The sequence below is a fragment of the Zootoca vivipara genome, chromosome 12 (genome assembly GCF_963506605.1).
Source record: "Zootoca vivipara chromosome 12, rZooViv1.1, whole genome shotgun sequence".
In the NCBI taxonomy this organism is placed as follows: domain Eukaryota; kingdom Metazoa; phylum Chordata; class Lepidosauria; order Squamata; family Lacertidae; genus Zootoca; species Zootoca vivipara.
Window position 1 is genome coordinate 11,604,146 of NC_083287.1, and position 23,355 is coordinate 11,627,500.

At 41.3% G+C, this 23,355-nt stretch overlaps 1 protein-coding gene across 1 annotated transcript in view; it reads left to right on the top strand.

The window, feature by feature from the left end:
- The window catches only part of KIF15 (kinesin family member 15), a 50,060-nt gene that overhangs the window by 1,064 nt on the left and 25,641 nt on the right, over positions 1 to 23,355 (top strand). Inside the window, exons 2-20 of the mRNA XM_035130123.2 lie at positions 3,592 to 3,616; positions 3,995 to 4,172; positions 5,917 to 5,993; positions 6,413 to 6,450; positions 7,720 to 7,817; positions 8,650 to 8,829; positions 9,571 to 9,780; positions 10,442 to 10,567; positions 11,644 to 11,766; positions 12,921 to 13,044; positions 15,535 to 15,626; positions 15,937 to 16,146; positions 17,858 to 18,035; positions 18,844 to 18,976; positions 19,277 to 19,418; positions 19,973 to 20,167; positions 21,398 to 21,505; positions 21,817 to 21,922; positions 22,812 to 22,977. Of these exons, the coding sequence (XP_034986014.2) occupies positions 3,592 to 3,616; positions 3,995 to 4,172; positions 5,917 to 5,993; positions 6,413 to 6,450; positions 7,720 to 7,817; positions 8,650 to 8,829; positions 9,571 to 9,780; positions 10,442 to 10,567; positions 11,644 to 11,766; positions 12,921 to 13,044; positions 15,535 to 15,626; positions 15,937 to 16,146; positions 17,858 to 18,035; positions 18,844 to 18,976; positions 19,277 to 19,418; positions 19,973 to 20,167; positions 21,398 to 21,505; positions 21,817 to 21,922; positions 22,812 to 22,977 (2,509 nt within the window). The remainder of the gene's footprint in view (positions 1 to 3,591; positions 3,617 to 3,994; positions 4,173 to 5,916; positions 5,994 to 6,412; positions 6,451 to 7,719; positions 7,818 to 8,649; positions 8,830 to 9,570; positions 9,781 to 10,441; positions 10,568 to 11,643; positions 11,767 to 12,920; positions 13,045 to 15,534; positions 15,627 to 15,936; positions 16,147 to 17,857; positions 18,036 to 18,843; positions 18,977 to 19,276; positions 19,419 to 19,972; positions 20,168 to 21,397; positions 21,506 to 21,816; positions 21,923 to 22,811; positions 22,978 to 23,355) is intronic.

Genomic DNA, 23,355 nt, shown 5'->3' on the forward strand with positions numbered 1-23,355 from the left:
TCTAAAAACTCGTAAGTCGAGGAAACCTCATCTAGCTGCGAACGGGTTTTCCGTTCGGATGTCGAAAAAATCGTAAGCGCACGGCCACTTTTTCCGCTCGTAAGTCGAAAATGTCGGATGTCGAGTAGCTCGTAAGTCGAGGTCCCACTGTACAGTCATACCTCAGTTTATGATCGCTGCGGTTTGTGATCGATCAGTTTGCGACCGCCACGGACCTGGAAGTGCTTACATCCATGTTCCGCAGCGCACGGATGCGCAGAAGTGCTCTATCAGCGCGATGCGGAACGCGCATAAGAGATGCTCCATTTACGACCTGCTCGGGGAGCGACCGGCTCTCCGGAACCAATTGAGGTCGTAAATGGAGGTAATACTGTATAAGAGTTTGCAAACCTTGGTTCTGGGTCTTTCCTCCACCTCCCTGTTGCAACAGCTTTTAATAAAGATCAGGCTTAACTAGCCACCTTGCTTTTCACTAGAATTCTGGTCTGGTCTCTGTCATTTTACTAGCCTGTAAGGGCTTTCAATTGTGCTCTGCCAGAAGTCTGGGCTCCCTCCTTGAGAAGGACCCCTTTTAACTCTCATAACAGCCCTGTTTTTAGAAATACTGTAGTTAAAAAAAGGAATACGCCATTTCGTAAGTTACTCAGCAGGATCTTCACTTTGGCAAGGTAGGGCTGAAGGGATGGTTCAGTTGGTAGAGGGTGAGACTCTTCATCTCGGGGTTGTGGGGTTTGAGCCCCACTTTGGTGGGGGGAAGGTTCCTGCATGGGCTAGATAACCCTCATGGTCCCTTTCCAACTCTAAGTTATTTATGGATAAGTCCCACTGAACTCGGGTCTGTTTCTGCTTAAGACAGGGGTCAGCAAACTTTTTCAGCAGGGGGCCAGTCCACTGTCCCTCAGACCTTGGGGGGGGGCGGACTATATTTTTTGGGGGGAGGGGGGAAATGAATGAATTCCTATGCCCCACAAATAACCCAGAGATGCATTTTAAATAAAAGGACACATTCCCGGACTGTACGCAGGCTGGATTTAGAAGGCAATTGGGCCAGATCTGGGGCCCCGGGCCTTACTTTGTTTTCTTGTTGTTCAGTCATTTAGTTGTGTCCGACTCTTCGTGATCCCATGGACCAGAGCATGCCAGGCACTCCTGTTTTCAACTGCCTCCCGCAGTTTGGTCAGACTCATGTTGGTAGCTTCGAGAATACTGTCCAACCATCTTGTCCTCTCTCATCCCCTTCTCCTTGTGCCCTCAATCGTTTCCAGGGAGCCTTCTCTTCTCATGAGGTGGCCAAAGTATTGGAGCCTCAACTTCAGGATCTGTTCTTCCATGAGCACTCAGGGCTGATTTCCTTCAGAATGGATAGGTTTGATCTTCTTGCAGTCCATGGGACTCTCAAGAGTCTCCTCCAGCACCATAATTCAAAAGCATCAATTCTTCGGCAATCAGCCTTCTTTATGGTCCAGATCTCACTTCCATACATCACTACTGGGAAAACCATAGCTTTAACTATACGCAGTGGCGAACGAAGCCGCTTGGCTGCCCAGGGCGGCAAACGCGGAGGCGCCCCCTGGGGACGGGTCGTATGACACCATGACGCACGCGTCAGGATGAACGGCGCATGGAGTGCACACGCACGGGATGCTGCACATGTGCAGTCAGTATGTGCTGGTGCTGGCGCACAGAGGCCCGTAATGGGCTGCCGCGCAAGAGCAGCAGCCTGTAATGGAGTGCTGCTCGCAGGGCAGCCAGCACGGACCGCATATGTCCGTACGGTGTGCGTGGGTGGCAGGGAGGGGCACCCCCGAGTGGAGCCCCCCCCCCCCCGAGTGGAGCCTGGAGCGGTCCGTCTCCACTGCCCCCCTTGCTATGCTACTGACTATACCAGGGGTCAGCAATCTTTTTCAGCAGGGGGCCGGTCCACCATCCCTCAGACCATGTGGTGGGCCGGACTGTATGGGGGGGGGAATGAACGAATTCCTATGCCCCACAAATAACCCAGAGATGCATTTTAAATAAAAGGACACATTCTACTCGTGTAGCAACATGCTGATTCCCAGACCGTCCGCGGGCCAGATTGAGAAGGTGATTGGGCCGCATCCAGCCCACGGGCCTTGGATTGCCTACCCCTGGACTATATGGACCTTTGTCTGCAAGATGATGTCTCTGCTTTTTAAGATGCTCCCTAGGTTTGTCATCACTTTTCTCCCAAGAAGCGGGCATCTTTTAATTTTGTGACTGCTGTCACAATCTGCAGTGATCATGGAATCCAAGAAAGTAAAATCTCTCACTGCCTGCATTTCTTCTATTTGCCTGGAGGTGATGGGACCAGTGGTCATGATCTTAGTTTTTTTGATGTTGAGCTTCAGACCATATTTTGTGCTCTCCTCTTTCACCCTCACTAAAAGTTTCTTTAATTCCTCCTCACTTTCTGCCATCAATGTTGTGTCATCTGCATATCTGAGGTTGTTGATATTTCTTCCGGCAATCTTAATTCCGATTTGGGATTCATCCAGTCCAGCCTTTCGCATGATGAATTCTGCATATAAGTTAAATAAGCAGGGACACAATATACATCGGATGGCGCAGATGGCAAAGAGCATTTTCATGAAAAAACGAGAAGTAAAAAAAATAAAAAAATAATTGTGGTTTCAGAGATTGGATGGACACCTGGTTGTGATTCCCGCATCCCCTTTCCAGTTCTATGGTTAGGGAACGGATACAGGGGTTCACATGCAAACACCTCAAGTAAATTTACCAATACAGTCATACCTCGGGATGAACGCTTCGGTTTGAATACTTTCAGTTTAAGTACTCCGCGGACCCAAAAGTGTTTACTTCCGGGTTCCGCTGCATGCGCAGAAGCGATATGCTTCATGCTCGTGTGCTATTGCCGCTTGGATTAAGTACTTTCCGGGGTACGAATGACACCCCGGAACCAATTAAGTACTTAACCCGAGGTACCACTGTAAATGTTAATTTTTTTCATCTACAATACTGTCATAATTATTTTATAGTACAGTGCATTGATTATTGCCTTCATTTTATAGATCAATGGTCTCATTACAGTAAAATTCGTGTTAAATTGCTGTTTTAGGGGGTGTTTTTCATCGTCTGGAATGGATTAATCCACTTTCCATTACTTTCAATGGGAAAGTTTGCTTCAGTTTAAGTACACTTCAGTTTAAGTACGGACTTCCAGAACCAATTAAGTACTTAACCTGAGATACCACTGTATGAATGTGCATGCAATAAGTAATGCGTGTCCACTTCAGACAAAAAAAGGAGGATAATTCTAAGCCCACTTTCTGGGGAGTTTACACCTCTGGGTTGTTCGCACTACACACCTTCCAGGTGTACCAGAGTATGGGTACCAGACCTTTGGCAATACGCAATACAAGGTGTTTGCATTATGTGTGACATCATAGCTAGCAGCTGGCTATCATTGCTTTTGTTTTGTTTTGTCATCCCATTTTCTGTAGCTTGTTTTTACAGACACTCCATAGAAATGTGAATGATTAGCAATACTGTAGATAGATGTCTTACATACAGTTTTTAAATTATCACAATGTTCTCACTTTCATTTTTTAGGTGACACAGCATTAGCAGCCTCCAGGTAAATATCCATTAAATATTGTGTGCAAGAATTAAACATCAGATTGGGCAACTTTGTTGTGTGATCAAGTGATTTACAATCTGATCCTAATTTACAATCTGATCCTAATTTACAATCCTGACTGTTCCAAAATAAATAATTTTTTTTAAAAGGCATGGACGACTGTCAACCTGCAACAAAATCAGATGAATTAATGGTGCAGGTTAAAACAATAACATTTCCATAGCAGTTGCATGTACGGCGTAACGTAAGATATATATATGTTTATCTAGTTGTGTCTGCATATTGTGTCATAAGAACGAGACAAAAATAAAATGACTTTACAAACATGTTACAGCTGGTTACTAGTATCCTAATGTAGCTGTTGCTTTGTTTTAGTGCTGAAGGTGATGCTATCAAGGTTTTCGTGCGGGTGCGCCCTCTAGAAGGAGGAACTGTGCCTGCTGACAATGGCTTGTGCTTATCTGTTCTGTCATCAAACACTATTCGCCTGAATTCAAAGCCTGAACCTAAGATTTTTACCTTTGATCATGTGGCAGATGTGGACACAACCCAGGTAATTCAACAGATAAGTCCGTTCCTAAAGGGTTAACTATTTTTTTAAAAAAGAAAGAAAGAAAAGAAACTTATTTGGCTATGTTCTCATTTGTAATAGAAAATAGTTTGTGTTGAGCCATCTATATTAACATTAAAAATTTCAACTGAAATTGCAGATAGGTGCTTTTATTTAAGGGACTAGTATAACACAGGTTACTAAAATTGTTATCCACCTACCTTAGGCTGCAATCCTATACACACTTATTGAGGGGTAAGTTCTGCCTCCCCACTTCTAGCTACTCTCTGGAGAAGAGACCCTTTTAAGAGTATTAGGGGGGTGGGCTGGGGAAGGACTAGACCAGGGGTTAGCAAACATTTTCATCAGGGGGCCGGTCCACTGTCCCTCAGACCTTGTGGGGGGCCGGACTATATTTTGAAAAATATAAATACCCTGCAAGCTGGTCCCACAGCTGCCTCCAGACCTGGAGGAGGAACACACTCTGCACGCGCTCAGGAGCGCGTCTGGGCGCTGCCCGCTCACCAGCATTGTTGACGAGCAGCAGCTGCTCCATCGGCCCATCCCCGCAGAGCTCCCTGGCGGCGTGCACCATGCTCCATGTGCACGGTAGACAGGCCGTGCACGCGGAGTGTCTGGCAGGCGACGCGCAGCTAACCCTCCAGCTGCTCCAGCGCAGCCGCCGAGCACGCCACCAGCAGCAGAGCTGGGCACAGGATAAGCAGGCACGCCACGCTCCGGCTGAAGCCCTGCGACGCACCCATCAACGATGCCCATGGCGCAGTCCAGACCCGCCGCCCACCTGCTGGCCTCTCTATCCATGGCTGCGCAGGGTTTACCTCAGCCACAGGTGGTAAGGCTTTGGATTGGCTGCAGGAACTTCCTGCAGCCAATCCAAAGCCACGCCAGCGTTGCGGCCTGCCCAGAGCCGTCCACGGCTTTGGATTGGCGGCAGGAGTTTCCTACAAGTAACCCAAAGCCGCACCAGCGCTGCCGCCTGCCCAAAAGCCGTGCCAGCATCGCGGAAGTCAGTCCCCACGTGGCAAGACATCCACAGTACACGGGGACTGGCTGAGCGGGTGACAGGGTCCGTGGGCCAGATTTGTGAGCCTGGGGGCCGCATTCGGCCCCTGGGCCTTAGTTTACCGACCCCTGGACTAGACCATGAGAAAAATGAACATAATATTTTGGCTGCCGTTCATTCATTTTCAGCTTTCTATTCTTGTTGCACCCATAACCTAGGGTTTAAGGTGCCATTTAGCTCCGAGCTTTCATTTTCTAACAATGCTTTAAAGTGCCTAAAATAGCTAAGAATTATACATCGATAATATGTAGCCCCTTTATGTGAGCTTGCAATCTAAGAATGCTGAGAAGAAAAGGGGAAAGGAAAGAAGATGAAAGTAAGGAAACCGAATTGCTAGCTGACTGGTGTGTGCTAAGATTTATGATACATTAACAATTTCTGTTTTAGTAATAGCCATATTCATTAGATATATTCTCATAATGGCTCCAACCTATTACTTGGAAGCGAGTCTCATTGATTTCATTATTTCGTGCATAATAATGGTTCTTTAGTATCAGTAGAATTGCTTGTGTTTAATGAAAAGTATTCCTTAATGTCAGGGTATGTGTATTGTTTAATGAATAGTGCACAGTGTGTGGTTATATGTTTGTGAATACTATGAAGTCAAGCTGCTTTTATCATTATAACATATTAAAACTATTTTTTAAAATCTTTTCTGCCTAGGAATCAGTGTTCTCAAGTGTGGCCAAAAAGATAGTAGAATCATGCATGAATGGCTACAATGGAACCATTTTTGCATAGTAAGCTTTTAACCTTTTTATTTCATGCAAATATTAAAATATCTGATTTGAATTATATGAACTACTCTGTTTGAGAAATACATTACCGGGTCAGACCATTCTAAGGACTATAAATTTTAAAGCATAAATTCATCTAGTCCATTCATCCTTGTGTGGGATTAGCTTTCCAGTGTCTGGGGCCCAGCATCTTCCACATCGCCTGCTACTCAATCCTGTTTAACTTGAGATGCCAGGAGTTGAACCTGGAAATCTCTGCATGCAGCACACGTGCTCTGCCACAGAGTCTGATCTTTCTACATTTAACCCTCTTAATGGTACAGAATTAACCCTAGCAAAAAATATACAGTATATGAATAAATGAGTAAGTTCTAATTACTGAGATATAATTATATGTGTGTGCTGCTTCTTTTTCTCTTTAGTGGCCAAACTGGTTCAGGGAAAACCTTTACGATGATGGGTAAGTACAACACATACTGATTTGTGCCTATAGTTGTTTATCTCATTTTAGATCGCAGTGTGGGATCCTCTTTCCCCACCCCTTCACATTGTGTAATATTAACTTCTAACGCATTATTTCCCAAATCTAGGGCTACAGTGGTACCTCAACTTACAAAAATGATCCGTTCCGCGGCGCTCTTCGTAAGTCGAAGTCTTCGGTTGTCGAAGCACCTGTTTTGCGTGAAGCGCGATTTTGTGCTTCTGCACAGGCGCGGACCGCACGCGGCGAAAAGACTTCCGGGTTTGCTGACTTCATAAGTCGAAACCTTCGGAAGTCGAGTCATTCAGATGTCGAGGTACCACTGTAGTTTCATATTAGGATATCATTAATTTTGCCATAGTCTATGATCTAACAACATAGACCAAGGAACTGCAGTGTTCCTGACTCTGTTAGAGACAGCCAAAACCTTCATCAAAGGGAGAGGTGAAAAAGATACTTGGAAGGGTCTTGGAAGGCATTAGAGTTAGACTAATCAGGTATCAGCATCATGAGGGGGAGAATATTGTACAGTGGTACCTTGGTTCTCAAATGCCTTGGAACCCAAACATTGCAAACCTGGAAGTAAGTGTTGTGGCTTGTGAACTTTTTTCAGAAGCCGAACGTGCTCTGTTTTGAGCGTTACGCTTCTGATTTGAGTGTTACGCTGAGGTTTTCGCTATTTATTTGTTTTTTTGTGGCTCTTGTTTTGTGACTGGAACCCAGTTAAGCTACTGATTGATTGATTGATTGTGTGACTACAGAACATTGTTTATTGCTTTCATTTTATGGATCAATGGTCTCATTAGATAGTAAAATTCATGTTAAATTGCTGTTTGGGGGGTTGTTTTTAAAAGTCTGGAACGGATTAATCCATTTTGCATTACTTTCTATGGGAAAGCGTGCATTGGTTTTGGAACGGAGTTCCAGAACTGATTAAGTTTGAGAACCAAGGTTCCTCAAACCAAGGTTTGTCAAACCCGGCCCTCCAGATGTTTCGAGACTACAGTTCCCATCATCCCTGACCACTGATCCTGCTAGCTAGGGATCATGGGAGTTGTAGGCCAAAAACATCTGGAGGGCCGAGTTTGACAAAGCCTGCTCTTAACCATGGCCTTTATCTATTCAGTAAGGCCTCCTTCCTATTTCAGAAACATTGCATACTACGAATACTACCATAATAATGTAAACCACCTTATTTCTGCTAGATATTTTTAGATTTCTATCCAAGCAATTCTTTCTTTTTTCAAGGTCCTCCTGACTCTGATAACTTTACTCATAATCTGAGAGGAGTAATACCACGGAGTTTTGAATATCTGTTTTTTCTAATTGAACGTGAAAAAGAAAAGGTAAATCTTTTTCTTAATGAAGATTGTGGTAAAAGTCATTGAGGGTTCATTTTATTTAGTAGCAATGGCATTCAGCTCTTGGGTGCCCTTCATTCATTTGGAAGAAATAACCTGCATGTTTAGAATGATTGTATAGCTTGGGATCACACTATTTCATACAGGCAAGCAGCTATGTTAGCTTGGTGAGTAGCGATTGGCTTCCGATGTGCAAGTGAAATGGTAAACTTCATTTCTAACCTAGTTGACCCTCCCAGCCATCTGTCCAATTTCAAGCGTAAATTTATCTGTGTTTCAGAATACTGTGTTGTGCCTTATTGCCTGTGCTCACTGTTCTCTTCCAACCAGAGAGAGTTGATTGCTAGGGCTGAGCTGCCACAATATCGCCCTGATTAAGCTCTGGCCCTGAAAGGTAAAAAGGATACAGGGCTGTGTCAGTAGTAAATACTGTTATAGTACAGTGCTATTCTTTCCAAGTTGCAAACAGAAGAGCTGGACAATCCATTCAGTTTGTCCCAGCTTTTAATAGCCGAAACGGGTTCAGTGGGTAACAGCAGAAGGACAGCTGGTTATGAAGAAGACCAAAGGTGGTGTGGTGGGGCAGGGAAGTAGGTAGGTAAACTGTTTCTTGAAGGGCTTGAAGTTCATACAATAAAGTCTCCAAATATGTAAAGTGAAGGTAGGAGTTGGGTGGTAAAATGTGTCTTTTTGTAAACTGTAAGAGATCAATAAAGGCATGCCTTCATATTTGCTGTAAAAACCTTGTAATGACATTGGAGACCAGATAAAATTAAAACAGTATTTTCTGTAACACAAATGTTAATGTTTCTTATAGGCTGGTACAGAAAAGAGTTTTCTCTGCAAGTGTTCGTTTATTGAAATCTACAATGAACAGCTATTTGACTTGCTGGATTCTGCCTCAGCTGGACTCTTCCTCAGAGAGCACATCACAAAAGGAGTATTTGTTGTTGGTGCAGTGGAGCAAGTATTGACTTCAGCTGCTGAAGCATATAAAGTATGCTGTTTTGATAAGTAGTTGTATGTTGCAATAGAGGCAGGACTCATTGAAGTAGCAGTATTATGATTTGAAGAGCTTAACTACAGGAAATAACTTGGGCTTCTTATGCTTGTTTTGTACCTTTTGCCCTTTGGCTACCTTATGTTGGGCTATTTATGTTCTGCAATAAACACTCATTCCTGCAGCTCTGCTTTCAGTGCCTGGGATTCAGAAGGCATGTGCAATGCATTATGTGTGCATGAGAACTTTTCATGCTCTCCTTTCCAGCAGCAGAAACACACACTCGTGCACCAAAATCCACTCCACAACTTCGGACTATCTGGAACAGTATTTCACAAGGTGTGAAAGACTGCCCCTGGAAGGGGAAATCATCAACCTGCCTCATGTATACATCAACATACACATCGGAACATCGTCAAATGGCATATTTTCATTTTAATTTCCTTTCAAAAATGGACAAGTAAAAGATTTTTAAAAACTGGGATGGGAGACTTGGGAAGCCATGTTCTAAGTTCCTTTTGAACAGGGATGTGTAAAACATGCATCATTGCCTACAAGTAAGGTGCTAATTTAACACTTCTTGCAGATTAGGATTAGAAATCAAGGTTGGGATGTTTTGTTAACATGTTTAGGATTAGCAGTATTATCCCAGTTCTGACTGTAAAATAGCTTAGGATAAAGTTGTTGAGCCTGTCCCATAATATATTGTAAATGCTACTCATATCTTATTCTGACTAGGTGTTAACCACGGGCTGGAGAAATCGTCGCGTAGCATCTACCTCAATGAACAGAGAGTCCTCAAGGTCTCATGCTGTTTTTACTATCACGGTCGAATCAATGGAGAAAACCAATGATGTTATGAATATTCGATCATCTCTGCTGAATTTGGTAGATTTGGCTGGATCAGAGAGACAAAAGGATACTCACACAGAGGGAGTTAGGTTAAAGGTTAGTGATGAAACAGTGCATTCTTGGTCAGTGGGAATTGGAGCGTGCAGAAAAGGGTTAACTCCTCCTGGAGGCAGAGTGCATATCATAATAATTTATAATAATAATTTATTGTTTATACCATGCCCATCTGGCTGAGTTTCCCCAGCCACTCTGGGCGGCTTCCAACAAAATATTAAAATACAGTGGAACCTCGGTTTATTAACACCTCGGTTTACGAATTTTCAGTTTACGAACGCCGAATTAATTCACCCTGTGCTTTCCTCCCTCATGGCTTGGATCTATGGACTACTTAAAATCAGGCTGCATTTTAAACTTGATTTTTAAATTTTAATACTGTATTTTAATCTGTATTTTAATCAATTGCTGTTTATGTTTTATTGTAATTTTATTGGTGTGAGCCACCCTGAGCCCGGTTTTGACTGGGGAGGGCGGGGTATGAATAAAAAATTATTATATTATAATTATTATTTCCATTACTTTCAATGGGAAAGTTCGCTTCAGTTTATGAACAGACTTCCGGAACCAATTGTGTTCATAAACCGAGGTACCACTGTACAATGTCCATGCATTTGTATAATGCATGCTCCGCTACCTGCTGACCAGAAGGACACTTCACAGTAACACCAACTTGTTGATTTCTTTTCCTTGTTTGTTCTAGGAGGCAGGGAACATAAACCGTTCATTAAGTTGTCTGGGCCAAGTGATTACTGCACTTGTTGATGTGGGCAATGGAAAACAGAGGCACATCTGTTACAGGGACTCCAGGCTCACTTTTCTGCTACGGGTAATGTGTACCATTAATTTTTAGACCTGGTCTGAATAAGGACACTGGATTCTTATCTCGTTATACATGATCAAGCTTTCTTTAGCACCTCAGCCCTTGCTTTTTCCTGCAAGACCAATTGCAGTCGTTAACAGTCATCAACAGGTTTACCACTCCTATCAGCCAATCACCCATTCCAACCACCCTTCTGAGTAATACCCCTCCCCACCCTCTGACTATACATAAGGGTCTGGTGACTTCTGTTTCAGTGTATCTGAAGAAGTGTGCATGCACACGAAAGCTCATACCTATGACAAACTTAGTTGGTCTCTAAGGTGCTACTGGAAGGAATTTTTTATTTTGTATTAATTTTTAGGACATTGGTTTTCAAAAGACAAAATGCTTTTGACTTTTATATTCAGATGTCTTACGGTTTGTTGTCCTGGAAAATCAATGATTACTACAATTTATTAAGCTATTCTGTATACAAGCTGCATGTACACACAGCCGAAGACTGTTTCCTGCGCTCCTCCTTCATACAAGCCAGTAAACAAATCACAAACAGGCTACTTTAGTGTTATGTCTGTACCTGAAGTCATGGATTGTTTCATCGTAATAAATCATGTGATAATCCAACAATAAGCTTTTGTCTAAAGCGGGCTAGCAATTGTGGTTTGTTATGGGCGGAACAAGCCATGATTCCAGGTTTGGATATACTGCTAAATTAGCTCCTTCGTGGTTTCTTTACCTGCTTACCTAAGTATTCAAGCTGCTTGCACTAGCATGCAGTATGCATAATAGAGCATCATAAACCAAACATAGTGGCAATAAATATGTATGTGGTCCTTCTAATAGGTATTAATCTTGCTTTAGAGCATCCTGTCACACTGTTCTATTGAAAGTGCCCCATCAGAATGTTAAGTCCTGAAGCAACACAGTCGCCTAAAACAGTGGTCTTATGAGGAGGATGGTATCCTCCCCAAAACAAGGGTTAGTAGAAGAGGAAATAGTTTCTGTTTCTATAAATACTACAAATAGTTAAACTATGTGCTGTTAAAAGTGCTGTATCTCAAAGTAATTTTCATGTCTTCAAACAGGATTCACTTGGAGGCAATGCCAAAACTTGCATCATAGCAAACATTAATCCAGGTTCCAGATGTTTTGGTGAAACCTTGTCCACCCTAAATTTTGCTCAGAGAGCCAAACTGATAAAAAATAAGGTATTTAATTGCAACAGAATATTACATTGGCTATTCAGTCACCTTATTTTTCCTTCACAAATATGCATAGTTGTAAGCAACTTTTTTGTCTGAAAGGGTTCTTCGGCAGAAAAAAGTTTGCTAAATCAAAATAAATATTGTGAGTGTTTCTCATCTATTTCAACATTTATAATACTATGTTCTTCCTAAGTCTTAACATTCCAGTCATGAAACTGAATAGACCAACAGGAAGAGGGAGAGACTGCAGTTGCGGACATTTAACAAATACCCTGTCTCCTTCAAATTACTGAAAATTCTATCATTTGCTGTATTAGGAAATGGGTTGCATTCCTTTCTAGAATACGTGAGGTATGGTTCACATTTTTTAGCTGTGCAACATACAATTAAATGATAATTACATGAGACAAGAGTAATTTCTATTCACTTTTAAAACAGTACCAGACACTGTGGAACTTGTGTAAAAATAAAGAAACTGTCTGAAGTTCCCTTCTTGCAGTTCTCATAACCAAGAGACATAAGCTTCCTGGCCTAGAACTAGCTTCCTGTGCTAAACCTTTACAGTGTGCATCTATTAAGAACTCCCAAGCTAGAAGAATCAAAACCGATAGGCAGAGCTATGTGTATCTTATGCAAACACATGATTCACAAATTTATAAATGTGCATATGTGTACTATTGCTGCAGCCAACATCAACTTTCAAAACCTTCATCGGTTGCAAAGGGAACTAGGGCCACAAGTTAAGGGGGTAAAGGTAGAGAGAAATGGGGGGGGAGGCAGTAGTATTAGTCATGAGTAGGGGTAGCATGTAGGAAGACATAAAAAGACTCCCTAAACTCGTTTCTGCGCCTTCACAAAGCAAACCTATACATTTTCACTCCTCACATGAAGCCTTGCGTTAAGAACATGCTTTTCTAAAAGAAAAGAGAGCTGAGATCAGGGGAAGGCTAAATTCTACACCTGATTTTGTAAATGCATAGAATATATGCTGCCATGCTAGTATCATATACTGTAGTCTTCTTTTTCAATATTATTTTCTTTTTAACCTATGATGTTTGAAATTGAGAACAATGGATTCTAGCTGGCTTTGTCAATAGGATTTAAATTATCTGCTCATCAGGCGTGTGTGTTTCAATATTTTAAATTTTCTGTTTAAGGCTGTGATAAATGAAAACACCGAAGGAAATGTGAAGCAGTTGCAGTCTGAAGTGAAGAAACTGAAAGAGCAGCTTGCTCTGCTTATTTCAGGGCAGTCTGTGCAAGATGCTTCTCTACCTACAGGTAAAGCCTATCCCCTTTCCCCCCTTAAAACTGGTGTTTCAGGATGATTTGATTAAGCACTCCATTTGTTCTCTGTTTAAAAAAACAACCCTCAGTGTTTTAAGAAATAAAACATGACTTTTGTACAGGATCAAACTTAATTCATGCCTTCGAAATATCACAGAAACAGAATGTTGTAATAGAAAACTGATTCTCTGTATGCCACCTTCCACACACACAAGAGCAGAGGTATCAGCAAGCTTCAGAGAACCAAAGTTTGCAGAAGTACAAATAAATCTTTAGTGGGGGAAACCAAAACAGTCCATTGAGGACTGAGTGTATTTATATTCTTACCAAACCTTTCCTCCAAATTGCTGAGGGTGGTTTTCAAAGTCTCTCTCCCTGAGAGGTCCGTGAGGCAAGTAACTTGCCCACAATCACCCAGTGAGCATCATGAATAAGTGAGGGTTTGAACCTGGATCTGTGCTCAGTAGAGACAGAATTCTGACTGGTGTTGGAGGAAGAGGGGGAAATAAGGTGAATAGAATGGTGTACTAGAAAAGGATATGGAGAGTTGACTAGAATTCTGAAGAGGAACATTCAATACCACAACATGTTATTGCAAGTCCCATTTTCAGATCACTATTTGGTAGAACCCTTTAGGCTAACATTTTGTTTTCACTATGGTTATTAACACAGAATTAATGTGTGTAAACTGTAGATATCTATCACTACAGCTCAGACAATGCAGAAGCTTACGGTGAAATCCTCTGCATATTTGCTAGTGAGTAACAGTCTGATCTGTGCATGTCACCTTGAAAGTTAGTCTGGATCCGAATCTTTGGGACTAAATTACATCCGCAATTCCCATTCATTTCAGTAGTTACTAAGTAACGAGCATAGGCACCTGGAAGTATGGCTCGTTGAATTCAGCGGCATGTACTACAAGGTAGATATGGTTGGAATGATAACCATGGTATTGAACCAAGCGACAATGTTTGTGAAACTTAGCCTCAACTAAATGTGGGTATGATTGTTGCTTTAATGGCCAATTCTGTGCAAACGCAAGGATCTCAAATTCTGCACAGAATAAACTGAATCCTTTGGAACTGACTTCTTAGTAAACACATTTAGGATTCTGTTGTATTTCAGTTATGCTTTTGTATCCAAACATTTTTTAAAAAATATAAAAATCCCAAACCTCTTTATCCTTAATCTCTTTTAAATGCAGTTTTAGATAAGAAAGTTTAGCCATAATAATAAAATGATAATGTGTACTTCAGCTATAACAAACCTGCCTTCAAAAAGCGGAGATTACAAAACTAGCCATACTTCGATTCTTCTATACAAAGGGCAGCAAGTATGTACCAGCAGCTCTAAAAGTATTCAATGCAAAAACTGTCCCCCAAATCCTGTACGCAGCAAACGTCTGGCAGAATGGGGACCTGCCTAAGCTGGATGGCTTCCAAGCACAATTTATTCGATCTTTGCTTCAGGTGCCCAATTGTGTTCGAAACTCCACACTCCTTCTAGAAACGGGTGAATGCCCAATTTCAACAAAGGCATGGTGGGCTGCACTAAAACATTGGCTCAAGATTGCAGTATTTGAACTTGGGGAGGGACTGTACAAATACCTGAACAATGAGGAATACATCAGCCAATGGCAGAAAACCATGGCGAGAAAAGCCACTGCTTTAGGTCTGTCACCCACCCAACTCTATTGCCTGGGATATGAAGGTGCCCTAAAGACCTTAAAGCAAAGACTTTGGGATAATTCACACAGTGATCTACGACATCAATCACTTGCGATCTGCAGTCCAGTGGCAGTAGGAGTACAATATGGGCATGTCTTTAAGCCAGCAGCCTATATTCAAAACTTGACAGTGCCAAACTACCGAAGGCTGTTCACAAAAGCAAGACTGAATGTTTTCCCCTCTGCAGTGCTGGAGGGCAGGATGAGAGGAGTACCCTACCAGGAATGACTGTGCTCGTGCACCCATGATGCATAGCTGTCAAGTTCTCCCTTTTTTAAAGGGAAATTCCCTTATGATGAATAGACTTCCTCGTGAGAAAGGGGAAAACTTGACAGCTATGATGATGTAGATTCTATAAAACACATTGTGCTGCACTGTGGGAAGTTTGAGCAAGCTAGGGCTGAAGTGATTTCACCCCTGCTAGCCTTGCTCCCAGGAAAATCAGAGGATTTCTATATCAGGTTCCTATTGGAAGACCGGTCAAATGCCAGAACACTAGCAGTGGCAAAGTTTTTATCGGTGGTCACAAGAACTAATGTTTCCTATTCCGAATTTGAGTAAGATGTCTGGGTGGTGTGAGGGCGGGGTGTCCCAGCTGTGTATCGCTTGGTAACGAATTGATGGGTCTATGGACCGTAATAAAGATTGTTGTTGTTGTTGTAAAAATCAGTGCTAACTATCACAGTTGACACTCAGAAAAGACAAATGACTCTAGGGAAGTGTAACCTAATGTATTTTGTTCTATATTCTCTCTAAGCTACCCTCACACGTGATGTAGGCAATGCAGATTATCTGAACCATTTTCTTGAAGCAATGCTGTTATTGGAAAAAGCTGAAAGTGAAAGAAAGGTAAGAGTAGGAATACTATGGTATAGTGTTAGGAAAGGTCCAATTAACAAAAATATTTTTGCCCTGGAACAATAATTTGTCCCGTTCTTAAAAGCTGAACTAATTTATTTATATGGCTACACACACACACACCAAATCAGTTGAACACAAATGTTGAGAGTGTGTGAATAGCGTATTAACATATGTTTGTGCCTTCATTTAATGATTTCTGTTGATCACATCCAAGAGAGGGTTGGTCAAGGATACTTTTTATTATGTATGCGTCATGATGCTATTGCTTCCTGCTTAATCGGCTGCTTTTATTTTTAAGATGCTGTTAGAAAAAGTTGCCCAACTGGAAGATCTCTGTGTCAAAAAGGAGAAGTTCATTCAATCCAATAAAATGATAGTTAAATTCAGAGAGGATCATATAACTCGCCTGGAAAAACTACATAAAGAGGCTCACGGCAGCTTTTTGCCGAATGAACAAGAGAAGCTCTTCGGGGAACTGAAAGAGGAGCTGAAGATTCTCAGAGAACAGGTTGCTGTATTTTTGTTTAATGTATTACCCGGATCAGGCCAAACATCTATCTACTCTGGCATTCTGTGGCAAGCCAGATGCCCCCAGAAAGCACATTAATTGAGCAACAGTCCTTTTCTGTTCTTGTTTTCCTACAGCTGTTATTGAGAAGTATACTTCTCTAAACATGGAGGTTAGCTGTTGTGGTTAGTAGCCCTTAAAAGATCTACACACAAATTGTAAGTAGGTTTTTTGGCCCATGTAAACAGCTGAACCAAAAAGAGACACACTTTAACGCTATCCCTGGTATTAAACTTGGATGAAAAGCTTTTAAGCTGATTTCAGCACTCTTCCGTAACTCATGGATCTTAATTGATTTTGAAGGTTTTGCATCTATATAATTCTGAACGCATTTATTGAAAATCGGCTTCTATTTTTATTAACGTATGTATTGACTTCAGTTGGATGCAGCAAACAATTTCATCCAAGCTAAGCTGAGCTACTTAACCAAGTAGCAGTAGAATGTTCCAAAGAAGGATGTACTTGTGCATTTTATATTTGAGTTCCTTTAGTAATGTTTTCTTTTGAAATGTTTCAAGATTGTTTTGTTTTGTTAACTTTGCTGCATTCAATATGCATTCTGCAGTTGGTCTCCTTTGTGATGTTTTATTTTTAAATCCTTAAAGACAATATTTTAGTTTCCTGTTACGTATGTTGTTTTGGATATACACTTTAAATAGGGTGAATCTTTTAAAAGAGGCCCCATGGAACATGTGTACAGTACTCTGTATCCACGGGGCCTCTTTTAAAGGACTCACCCTGTATTTGACTTCCTTCTGTAATATTTTGTTGTGGATTGTTTTATTTGATGCTTTTAATGTGGGTTGTAAACCACTTTGAGATTCTTTTTCTTTTACATATAAAGTGGTATAGAAATGAAATTAATAATTATAATTATAATTTGATCAAATAGGACACAAGCCTTTCAGAAATGTCATGTGGGCCATAGTGTAAAAATGTGCAAGAACAGCATCACTTTTTAAAGCAGATAGAGGAGATATGAGGGACCCAGGTGGCACTGTGGGTTAAACCACAGATTTCTAGGGCTTGCTGATCAGAAGGTCGGCAGTTCGAATCCCTGCAATGGGGTGAGCTCCCGTTGCTCGGTCCCAGCTCCTGCCCACCTAGCAGTTCGAAAGCACGTCAAAGTGCAAGTAGATAAATAGGGACCGCTCCGGCGGGAAGGTAAACGGCGTTTCCGTGCGCTGCTCTGGTTCGCCAGAAGCAGCTTTGTCATGCTGGCCACATGACCCGGAAGCTGTCTGTGGACAAACACTGGCTCCCTCGGCCTATAGAGCGAGATAAGCGCCGCAACCCCAGAGTCGGACATGACTGGACCTGATGGTCAGGGGCCCCTTTACCTTTACCCAGAGCAGATATGTGTAAATACAGTGGAACCTCTGTTTTCAAGCGTCTCGGAAGCCTGAGTTGTCAAACGTTTCAGAAGTCGAGCGGTCTTCCGGAATGGATTACGTTCGACAACCGAGGTTCCACTGCATGTAGTTTTGACGTTCATTACCTTTTGTGTGCTAGGAAAATTTTTTAAGAGAGCCTAATAAAAGTAGTCAGGATTTTTAAAAATTAAAACTTCCTGTACTAATATAGCAACATACCTGTTTGGGTTTTGAGGTTGTTTTATAGCATGCATTAACAGAGCATGTGTTATGTACAGGTGGAACAGCATCCACGTGTTGCAAAATATGCTATGGAGAACCATGCCCTTCGAGAGGAGAACAAACGACTTCGCTCCCTGCAGTCAGTGAAAAGTGCCCAGGATATTGATGCTCAGGCAATGGCAGAGTTGGAAAAAATATTTTTAGAAGCTTCAGGTAGAGAAAGCAATAACAGAGGTATGAAAAGGCTAAAATACATTTTTCATATATGAGGTTATATTTTTTTAAAGGTTCTCTACTCTGATCTCATAGTTAAAGCAATGCTGTTTTAACATTTTTCCTCCGAAGCAGTGCCCAATAAATTCAACAGCATTTTGTTTTCAGGTTTGATGGATTTTATGTCTTTTCCTTTGGAGGACATTACTGGGCTGAATGAGTCGTATACTGATAAACATTGTGATTAGTATCTATGGCGGCAGTTCTTGTCATGACAGACTGCTTCAAATGAACATACTGCAGTCGGGCTGATCTCCCTCTGCAGTGCTTTCTGCATATTTTAGAAGGCAATTGTCTGCCTGGCATCATGTTTAAGATCTTGTGAATTAATAGGAGCTAGTTGCTGATAGAATACAATTTTATGCGTACAATGAAGGAAAGTTAGAAACGGCTGCCTGAAATATAGAATTATAGAGTAGGAAGGGACCCTGAGGATCATTTAGTCCAACCTCCTGCAATGCAGGAATATGCAGCTGTCCCATACAGGGATCGAACCTGCAACCTTGGTGTTATTAGCACCACGCTCTAACCAGCTGGGCTGTGCAGTTGCATAACCTGGTGTCTGGCATAATATGGCCTAGAACAGGCATAGGCAAACTCGGCCCTTCAGATATTTTGGGGATACAACTCCCATCATCCCTGACCACTGGTCCTGTCAGCTAGGGAGTGATGGGAGTTGTAGTCCCAAAACATCTGGAAGACCGAGTTTGCCCGTGCCTGGCCTAGAACATTGCTGCACAGAAAGCGTTAATTTTTGAATCCCAAACAGGTCAGCAGATGTGTTCTACTACCTCGTCAACAGACAGCAGCTCTAGTGAAAAGCTGAAGGAACGCCTCCTCACTACACAGCGCGAACTGGCAAGTTCCAAACAGGAACATGAAGAATTTAAAGAGCTAACAAAGTAAGATGAATCTATGTCCTAACATTCTTCTACAAAATACCCTTCCCTGAAAATATATACAGCTGTTTATCAAGGGCAAAATTCTGGTTCCAACCAGAAATATTTCTAAAAGTATGGTTTCCTCTTGAGACAGAAGTTAAAAGCATCAACAAGGCTTGTATCTAACCAATGCATGGGATGAGATTTTGGGGGTGTCTTCTTCCATCTAAGCAGAAGACACCATCTTGAATTTTTCTTAATGAGAATCATTTTAATAAGATAACCATGTTTGATTTTATGATGCATTTGTTTCTTTAACAGGAAAAAACAGATAGAGCTTGAGTCAGAACTTCTGTCTCTGCAGAAGGCAAACCAGCATCTTGAGAAAATTTTGGAGGCAACTAAGGCATGTAAACGCCAGGAAGTCTCCCATCTTAATAAAATGCACAGAGAAACTTTAAAGGTATGAGGCTATGATAAGGAAAGCTAATTTAGATGTTTAAAATATAAAGATTGTTAACGAGCTTTGTGCAAAAAAACCTTCTCATTTGGGGAGTGCATGCATTAAAATTCATGTTTTATAATAAGGATGCACTGTTTCATAAGATGAATGCTATTGAGAAAAATAAGGAAAGGAACCTGGAATTCAGAAGTCTGAACACTGCAAAAGAGCTAAGGAGAGATTCAAGCAAACCGAGAGTGCTTGCACTTGTTTTATTTACATACAATTTTGGGTGATTTCCCCCTTTCTCAGCAGCCCCATATGCTCCATCCTACACTGTTCATCCTACACTCCATCCTAACCCACCAGAGAGGCAGGGGGCAGGAATAAGTGGCTGCAAGAGGAGGGAGGACAGGGAAATTTTCATCTCATCAAGTTCCTTAAGTTTACCATATGACCCAAATCCTCTAAATTTATTACCATGTTATTCCTGTATTTCTACCTATGTAAATGTTTTGTGTGGGTGTGGGTGTGGGTGGGTTTTTTTAAATAAAATAAAATCATTTCTATTACAGAATATCTCTACGCCAACAAAGGCTTATCAGCTAAGATCTCGACTGGTGCCACGATTAACCCCTGAAATATTGAGCCCGGAGTCTATTGATATTCAAAGCTCAGGCGATAACGATTATATTTTTAATGAGCCCATGCCTCCTGAGATGAATGAACAAGCCTATGAGGCTGTTGCAGAAGAGCTGAGAGTGGCGCAGGTGAAGTTTCAGGATGCAAAATGCAGATTTCTAAAATTGTTTCATCAAGATGCTGTGAAGTAGGAGGTACAAATGGGGAGAGTTGAGTCAATAGTCTAAGGCAGATCTACAAACCTGTGGTGAGATTGCGCTTGGAATACCACGTATAGTTCTGCTTGCGTCCGCTCAAAAAGAACTGGAAAAGGTTCAGAAAAGGGCAATCAAAATGATCGAGGGTTTGAAGCAACTCCTGTGAGGAAAGTTTACAATAATTTGGTCTTTTTGGTTTAGAACAAAGGTGTGTAAGGGAAGGAAATGATAGAGGTGCATCGGATTGGGCATGGTGCAGATAGGAAACAGTTTCCCTCCCTCGTAATAGTAAAACCCAGGGCCATCTAATAAAACAATGTTGGAGGATTCAGGAGAAAAGAAGAAAGTGCTTCTCCGCACCAGACACAGTTAAACTAGAATTCGCTCCCACAAAAGGTGGCAATGTCCACCAATTTGGATAACTTCATTTTATTTATTAAATTCCTCTCGAAGAAGCTCAGGGTAGCAAACACCAACATGGTAAAATAATACCATTAAAAATAAAATTTAAAAATATTTTAAGCATCTAAGCCAGGCATCCCCAAACTTCGGCCCTCCAGATGTTTTGGACTACAATTCCCATCTTCCCCGACCACTGGTCCTGTTAGCTAGGGATCATGGGAGTTGTAGGCCAAAACATCTGGAGGGCCGCAGTTTGGGGATGCCTGATCTAAGCTAACAATTTCAAGGTTGCCAGGAACCTTTGAGCCATCTAATGCATGGGTAAACAGTAATGTTTTTAATTTCTTCCTGAAAATAATGAGGGAGACAATGGTTGGCCACTGAGAGTAGGTTGCTGGACTAGATAGACCTTTGGTCTGATCCAGCAGGGACTACTTATGCTCAGATTTTACTTGAGTGCTTTTAGAAAATGCATGCAAAGGCTGTTCAAATGAGAGAGCTATCCAAGGCTGTTTGTCTTTCTATGGAAACTTCTGTTTAGCTGTTTAGCTGCATTTGGACATTTGGGTTCTGGATGCATTTACAATACAGTAAAGCTAGGGCTTTAGAACTTTTCCTGTAGATTTACAATATATTTACATACCCCATAGGTTTGTGCAGGAATATATAAATGTATTAGAAGAAAATATTTAGTAGCGGCAAAGCAGTTGCTAGTACGATTATAAATTTGTTTAGTTTTCCCTATTTGTCTTGTTGCAGGAAGAATTAAGCACTCTTCAGATCAAACTAGATGCCGAAGAAAGTAAAACTGTAAAACTTCAGCAGCATATTAATAAATTGGAGCACCATTCTTCACAAGTGCAAGAGGTAAAAGGACTAGTGCAAGGACTCTTGTAGGAGGAAGCAGAAAGCTTAGCTTAATTATTGTTACTATTTGACGTAATACTTCATTATTTACTTCAACTGCATGCAAAGTGCAGTTCTAAGATTTTTCTTGGAAGTGTCCATGGTTGCCTGTACTGTTTTAAGACTTAACAGGATCCAAAACTTAACCATCCAATCAGAATAACAGGGCCAGGCAATGTTCCTTTGTAACTTGTACATCCTATGCATTCATACATATATGCATTCTCATACTCAAACACTCATTATTTGACTTCTTCTTTTTCCAACTGAAGCTCTTTGCCTCGGAAAGAAGCAATTGGCAGACTGAAAAGCAGGGGCTTCTTGAAAAGCTAGACCGTCTTGAGAAACAATACCAAGACACTCAGAGCAAGGCGGACAGTAAGTTTGGGTAACAATAGAATTCTGCATGATTACCAAAGATGTCTTTTTTCTAATGCAGCACAAAACAGTCCCAGTTTGTGCACTGTTTTTACTACTTTCGTGTGACCAAAATGTATGGCTGAACATTGTATTTCGCTGAGATCTTTTCAAAATTTCCCAATTTTTCTGTACATATATGGGTCACTGTTCTTTGTAGGTAACCCCATAGCGGATCATTTAGTTGTCTTTAGTCTGAAAATTGCAATGGAACGGGAGTCAGTGGGCACAGCCAATAGAATTGGAGGGAGGGAGGAAAATCTTTTCCCCTAAATGGTAGAGAGATAGATGTTGCCTCCACGTATGTGTATGTATGACATTTCCCCTAGAATATCACATAGAATAGAAACAACCACACATTGAATGGAATATTGGGCTCTTGAAGACTGGTTGCTTCTCTGAACACTGCTAATAGTGGAGGAACGAATCTCTGCTTGCATGATGAATGTGACTCAGCTAGTATGATAAAAACCATTTTTATGGCAACAAATGCTTTCTGAAGTATATGCTTAAGTATATGCACAGCTTAATCCCAAGTCAATACAACTGGACATGAAAAAGGGTTTGGCATCATTCCTTGAATTCTTTTCTTACTGAAGTGCTTTTGTGATCTTCATAGGGTTTTGCCTTTCATAGCTTCCCCAAGTTTATAATTTGACTTTACTACTTAGTATTTTTCTTCTGAAAGATGGCAAGAATGGCTTTAGTTGGAACTTTCACAGTATTTCTTTAGCTTTCAGGAAAGACTGAAATATTTGGTAAATTACATCAGGTGAATATTGGTATCTAATAATGGAATTTTTTAGAAGTGCATTTTACAAGGATTTTGCTTCCCCCTCCCCCCAAACAGTGTTAAACACTGAGGTTCGTGACTTACGAATAGTCCTGCAGTCTGCAGACAAGGATCTGTCAGCTGTAAAAATGGAATATGACAATTTCAGAAGAACTCAAGAAAAAGAAATGGGTGATCTCTCTAGCAGACATATGAATGTACAACTGCAACTTGATAACGTAAGGTATGCCATTATTTTAACAGAAGCTTCTTAAATACGTGGGAATAAGGGCTATTTCAAACTTGATACATTTCCATATGAATAGCACCTCTGAGTAAGAGAAAATGTGCACAGATGTCTCTGTGTAAGCTGCCACGTGTGGTGGCTGCTGAAACATTTACATATGCCATTATATTCACATGAATTGCAGTCTCCAACACTGAAGTACCAGTTGTGTAATATTTTCAAGAAGAAGATTTGGTTACGTGCTGTCAGGGGTTCTTGCGACTACTCTAGAGTAACGACGCTCCGCATGCTTGTCTTTAAACAGTTTTTATTAGTGCAGTCTATTTACAGTGAGACAGGTGTGTAAAAACATGTCTGCTCATTCCAATGCAGAAT